The 6836-nt window shown below is 44.4% G+C and overlaps 1 protein-coding gene across 1 annotated transcript; it reads left to right on the top strand.

Annotated features, from left to right (window-relative positions):
- The first annotated feature begins 9 nt into the window (after positions 1 to 9).
- LOC129384908 (uncharacterized) lies at positions 10 to 6591 on the top strand. Its single transcript, XM_072288371.1, has 2 exons — positions 10 to 828; positions 6427 to 6591. The coding sequence occupies exons 1-2, from the start codon at positions 10 to 12 to the stop codon at positions 6589 to 6591; spliced, it is 984 nt and encodes a 327-aa protein (XP_072144472.1).
- The last annotated feature ends 245 nt before the right edge of the window (positions 6592 to 6836 follow it).

Raw genomic sequence — 6836 nt, forward strand, 5'->3', positions numbered from 1 at the left:
TCAGGAATGATGGCTGATGGTGAAGCCGAGACCAAGAAACTTCGCCTAGAAGACGGCAAGTACGATGATAGAACATCGACTTATGAGCTAAGTGATGAAGAAGAGATGGGTGAAGATGCACCATTTACTGTGGTCACGTATAAGAAAAAGCGAGCCGAAGGCATTCCGGTTGTCTTTCGCCCAACAAGTGAAGGTACTACTTTTTGGCAAGTAAATCCAAACCGAGTGTCTGCCGAAATAGTTTTTGCTGCCAAAGAAAAAGTACAGTCTTTCAGGACGACCAGAGATGGAAGTTTCAGTGTCAGCGTTGCTTCCTTAGCATCGGCGAAACGCCTTTTGATGCTCTCAAGTGTAGGTGGCCTGGAAGTCAAGCCATTCATCCCAGAGTCATACACGCGAAACGTTGGGAAAGTAAAACATGTGCCTTTGCAGTACACAGACGATCAACTCCTAGACTTCTTGAAAGACGCAGGAGTTATATCGGCACGCAGACAGATAAGGTATTCCCGCCAAGAAGATGGAGCAGTGAAGTCATATCCACTTCACACGGTAATCCTGACTTTCAGAGACGACCGCCCTATTCCTGGAAGAATTTACTTGGGTTTCACCAGTCACCCTGTCGAGGAATACCTAGGACCCGCACTTCGCTGCTGTAATTGCCAGAGATTCGGGCACATGGTGAAAACCTGCCGTAGCACACATAGATGCAAAATCTGCTCAGAAGACCATGGCCACAAGGAGTGCAGGTCACTTCTTCAACCTAAATGTGCAAACTGTGCGGGGAACCATGCCGCCTCCTTCTCAGGCTGCCCACAGAAAAAAGCAGCGGCACAAATGCGTGGACATGAACTAATTCATGGAAGACAACCGCGACGCAATGAACCCGCACTAAACCTCGAGATTGTTCATCCAGTGCCAGATCACTCACCTCAGCGGGCACCGGAACCACCACAGCCAAGGGCACCAACAAGGTATTCCTCTTCTAGAGAACAACCAACAGTGCAATCAAGAGACCAATCAAGAGGATCACAGTCAAGCGCCCAGTCTTATGCATCAGTGCTATGGAAAACCAGAGGACAACAGGCAGAAAGTAATACACAAGAAAACTCCTGTACTCGCACACATTTCTCTCAGCGACCTTACGCATCTACTGCAGAAGTAACACCAGCTAATAGCGAACATACCACAGCATCGGTGACACAACTGATTTTGCCAATGCTTTTCGCAGCTCTTAAGGCAATCCTATCTGCTTTCTGCTTTGCCGGAAGCAAACAACCTACCAGAAGTAAAAGACTTGTTGCCCCTAGAAGCACTGTTGTGTCAACAATCAGGGCCGAAACTGCGGCAGGCACTACATGAATAACCGCTACAAAAATGTCTCCATATTTCAGTGGAATGCCAACAGTCTTCGAAGAAAGTGCGCTGACTTTCGTAAACTGCTTGTGCAATACAACTTCCCAATACTTTGCATTCAAGAGGCGGGAATCACTGACGACTTTCGCCTCTTGAATTATGTGATATATAAGAGTTCTCGTCAAGGTGCTGTTAGCAGAGTGCTCCTGTGCGTCAGAAAGGACCTACCATATTATCAAATTCAGTCCAGTGATTCAGACTTCCCGGAATTCATCGCATGTAAAGTATCCTTTGGCAAGCTCTGTATAACAGTGATTAATCTATATCTACAACATTCAAACCGGATTTCAGTAGAAGCGCTAGTGGATATCTTCAAAATAGCTCATTCTAATGTATTTATATGTGGCGACTTCAACGCACACAACATCATCTGGGGCAGTGATCATTGTGATGCACGGGGTAATGTTATTGAGTGCGCCATAGATAAATGCAACTTGACTGTTTTAAACGATGGGTCGCCAACATTCCTTCGTGGATATAATTACTCAAGCTGCATAGATGTTACCCTGTGTTCACATGATCTAGTGACTGGTGTGGGATGGACAACAGATATGGAAACGCGCGGAAGTGATCATTTTGCCATTCTTGTTAACCACCCTAGCATGCACTATGATATCAGGCGTTACAGCAGACTAACCAACTGGCAAGCTTTTCGGTACCGCCTAACGGATCAAATTAACCAACATGTAACAGTCGAAAAATTTACAGAATTTTTGCAGGATAATATGAACATATGCACAAAGAAGGTCCCAATACCAAAAGATTATACTGCAGTTGACGGAGAATATGAACACCTAAGAGCCATCCGATGCCGATCCGAAAAAGATTACCGATGGAGCGGAAGTTTAGAAGCATACAGAAACGCTCAGAAAATACACAGTGTAATGCGCAGACGAATGGAAAGCTTAGGCAAACGGCGCTGGTGCGATTTCTGCGGCACGCTGTCTCCTCACACGGCTGTCCCACGAATTTTTCTAGTAATTCGTTCTTTAAGCGGACCTGTAACACAAAGCTTCCCATTTCGTGCTCTCGCTGTAGCCCGGGACACGTGCGAAATAATAGTTGCAGGTGAATTTTGTGAGCTTATTTCCAGATCTGCTTTTTCATCACAATGTGCAGAATTTGATATTTCAGTAGAGTTGGCTAAGCGAAAGATTACTGCTTGCTACTGGGCCCAACATCCTCAATTAGATCACACTTTCACATTAAGCGAGCTCCAATGTGCAATTGCATCATGTCGCCAAAAGTCCGCTGCTGGGCCGGACGGCATTACGCTAAGAAACCTCGGACCAACAGGTACAAATGCGCTCTTAGACATCTATAATAACTTATGGATAGAGGAAACTGTACCTGACTCTTGGAAAGTCGCTCGAATCATACCAATTTTAAAACCTGGTAAGACGCCCTTGTGCCTTGAATCCTTCCGCGCCGTTAGTTTGACAAGTTGTTTGTGCAAAGTAATGGAGAAAATGATTGACGCGCGACTTCAATGGTGGTGTAATGAAACGAAGGTATTGTCCAACTACTCAGTAGGTTTTAGAAAACATAGATGCACAATGGATGCAATATTAGATATAGTAACCTGTGTGGAGCACCAGCGTGCACGTGGAAACATGACTATAGCAGTATTCCTAAACATCAAGAGGGCATTTGACACCGTTAGTCACGTTCATGTTCTGCTAAGCATGTTGGAACTTGGTCTGTCTGGCAGGTCCTTGCGATAGATTTCTGAATTTTTATCAGGTCGCAAAATATTTGTTCAGACGGGTGAAGGAAAGAGTGCTGAACATATTGTCAAACAGGGAGTACCGCAGGGAAGCGTACTCAGCCCCTTCCTTTTTAACTGCGTCATGGCTGATTTAACGCGAAGACTGCCATCACAGTTAAAGTTTTCACTGTATGCAGATGATGTGTGTATTTGGACATCTGGCTCTAAAGCTCAACTACTCCAGATGGCATTGCAAGACGGCATAAATATCATCAACCAGTTTTTGAGAGAAAGAGGAACGGTACTATCACACGCAAAGACTGCTGTATTGCCCTTCACTCGGAGGCAGTTAAAAAATTTCACTCTTAATCTGGAAGGACACCCTCTAATGATTGTCACACAGCATCGATTTCTTGGCATAATACTTGATAGGCAGCTATCCTGGGCACCCCACTTAAAAAAACTCGAAAACGAGGTCAATGCCATAGTGACTGTACTTCGCAGACTTGCAGGCACATCATGGGGCGGATCAGTATCGTCCATGCTGACTGTTTACAATGCATTAATACGACAAAAAATTGCATATTCCGCGCCCATCTTACACGGACTTTCCCACACGTCAGAAGAGAGACTTCAAAGACTTTCAGCTAGAGGACTACGCCTATGTCTAGGAGTACCGCGAGCGACTTCGAGTTCTCTTGTAATAGCTGAGGCTCGCCAATCACCATTTCCAGTTATGCGAACTACAGAAACATGCCGGCATTATTTCCGTCTTCAAACCCAGCATAAAAACCACCCATTGGCTCCAGACATAATGAAACGAGATAGAAGTTATGTTCATATAGAAATTCAAAAAAATCTTCACATATTGCCCGGAAATGAATTTTGGAACTCAGACATCGAATATCCTCCATGGCTGCTTACAGTCCCAAAAATCGAATTGTCAGTAGAAGGGATATTCAGCAAAAGAGACATGTTCATTCAAGCTGCTCAACAACTAGCACTATACCAGATATATATGCGGTATTCAGGATACACACACGTCTATACAGACGGCTCCAGTACAGCAACCTCTTCGACTTCATCGTTCATTATACCGCACCTCAACAAACAAGAATCATTTAAGTTATCTCGTGCGACTTCGTCCGCAACGGCTGAACTGTTCGCAATCCTATGTGCGGTAAAATTTATATTGTCAGTAACAGAAGCGCAAAAATGGGTAATTTTCAGCGATTCACAGGCGGCTCTAACATCACTCTGCAGCACAAAGGGGAAAACATTCAGCGACAGTATAATATATGAAACACTTAAAAACCTCACAAAGGCAAGCGAAGCGAAACATGCAATAGCATTCCAGTGGATACCAGGACATTGCAACATTCCTGGCAACACAGCAGCCGATGAAGCAGCACGACAAGCGCACCTGAAAGATGATACGGCTCCGCTCCCAATATCAAACAATGAATTACGCTGCATTATAAGGACAACGTCTTTCAACATGTCTAGAAACACTTGGTTTGACCAGAATTCTAAGAGCTCTGACTTATATCATATTGCGGTTACAATCCCTTTATTGAATTCAAATTTTCATTGTCATTAGATAGAACTATGGAAAAGCTTATTCATCGATTAAGGCTAGGCACTGCCTACACAAAGCATTTCTTACAAAGAATTGCCCGAGCGGAAACCCCCGATTGTGATTGTGGATTTGTAGATGAAGATATATATCACCTCCTTCTAGATTGCCCACATCACGACACACCAAAATGCCGACTTAAATCAGCGCTAAGTAAATTAGACCGCAGACCTTTCAGTTTAAGGAAACTTTTGGGCCCTTGGCCAACAACGGCCTTGCAGAAGAGCGCTTTAAAAGCACTAAAGACTTTTTTTGAAGACAGCGGCATCGCTGGACGTTATTAGTGCTTTCATTGTTCTGTTCATTTCAATGTGACTCTATATATCCATCTGTTTGGGAATTATGTTATGTTGACTGCTTTGTTGTGACTGTTTGTGCTAATATATTTACACGATGTATATACCACCCGCTGACTAGACAATGTGTTATTAGGCGACAGTATCGTTTGTACTTTTGAGACTTTCGACTACATAAGTGTGGAGAGATTTGCCATGTATATTGTATGTACCCGCTGACCCGCTGACTAGAAAATGTGTTATTAGGCGACAGTATCGTCTCTACTTTTGAGACTTTCGACTACATAGGTGTGGAGACATTTGCCATAGTCTTCCTGTGGAAACGTTGCTTTATAAGTCCTGGTGCTTGTGTGAAATGATTATTTGATATGTAACCGTGAACCCTGAATGATGTATGACGGAACCACCCAAGAGATAAGGAGTAGCCGGCGCCTTAAATTGCGCGCCAACATCTCCTTATATCATATCACTAAAAAAAATGTTCATGCCCGTCTGCTAGGCTCTCGGCTGAGAGCGGCAGTATTGTAAAATAAATATGCACTTTCATGTATTAAGAACAAACTATATGCGCGCATCCACCATGTTTGTTGTCTGTGATTGCGCTGCCATCACAGTGAAGGGCTTTCGAAAAAGTTTGTTACACACATAGCTAAGATATGCGCGCCGAACCAAAAAAAAACGAAAGAAAAAGATTACGGCAGAACTTATCTCACAATGTCTATCGACGGTAATGCGAATAGCAATCTAGCAATGTAGCACCACACGATATTGTTGACGCCATGTTTATTGAGAAAGTTTACTGTTGTCGATGGATAGATGGATGGAATGAGTGATGGAGTGACGGACGCCTGGTCGGGATGAGACACGACAAAGAAAGACGTATACTGACCAAGTAAAACTTATTAAAAGACAAGGACTACAGAGACTCCTTGCGAAGGTACTCCAGTTTGTTTCTCCTGAGCACAAGTCCCTCTGCTGCTCGTTTCTGTGCCATAATGGTGCGCCCCCAGGGCTTTATGGCTAACCGAAGATTTATAAACCGGATGATCCTTTGCGACTCATAGTGCACTTCACCCGTACTCCCCTGTAGAAGATTTCCGGCTTTCTGCATGGAATTTCGTCCCCTCTCGTCGGAAAAGGTATAACGCATCTCCGCAAACTCCGATTTCGTTGAAAAAGTTCGGGATCTCGTCTTCTACGACGACGAGCTGATGGTTTTATTTGACGTCGTCTCTGTTAACTTCCATTCCCACTTAGATGGCCGTGGAAGCGCCGTGGAAGCGTGTTCTGTTGCTCTCGACGCCGATCCGGCTCTACGGGAAAGGTCGCCATTTGATGTCCCCGATTTGAAGAGTTTCCCGATTTTTTGCCAGGGCAACAGCTACTTCTGTTTCGATAAGGCCATCTACAAGCAAGTCCACGGCACACCAATGGGTGACTGTCTCGGTGAGCGCTGCGAATGTGACGATGAAATGCATGGAAAGTCGCGCGCTCTCTTCTTTCAGCCCATCACCAAGAATTCTTCTACGCTGCGTTAACGATTCTTTTTGCGTAACCAAGCGCTGTGCTTTGGAAGCTTTCACGACGCATCTAAAAAATCAAGCAGATTCCATTTAGTTTGCGGTTGAGATGGAGACAGACAAGAAACTGCGTTTCTTTTTTTGGATGTGTTGGTAAAAAGAAGCCATGGTGCGCTGTCTTTCGACGTTTTCAGAAAGAGTACATACACAAAATATCTTGTCTGTGCACCCTGACGCTCACAAGAAGTCAGTAGTTGCCTCCC

Source organism: Dermacentor andersoni, chromosome 5 (assembly GCF_023375885.2).
Source record: "Dermacentor andersoni chromosome 5, qqDerAnde1_hic_scaffold, whole genome shotgun sequence".
In the NCBI taxonomy this organism is placed as follows: domain Eukaryota; kingdom Metazoa; phylum Arthropoda; class Arachnida; order Ixodida; family Ixodidae; genus Dermacentor; species Dermacentor andersoni.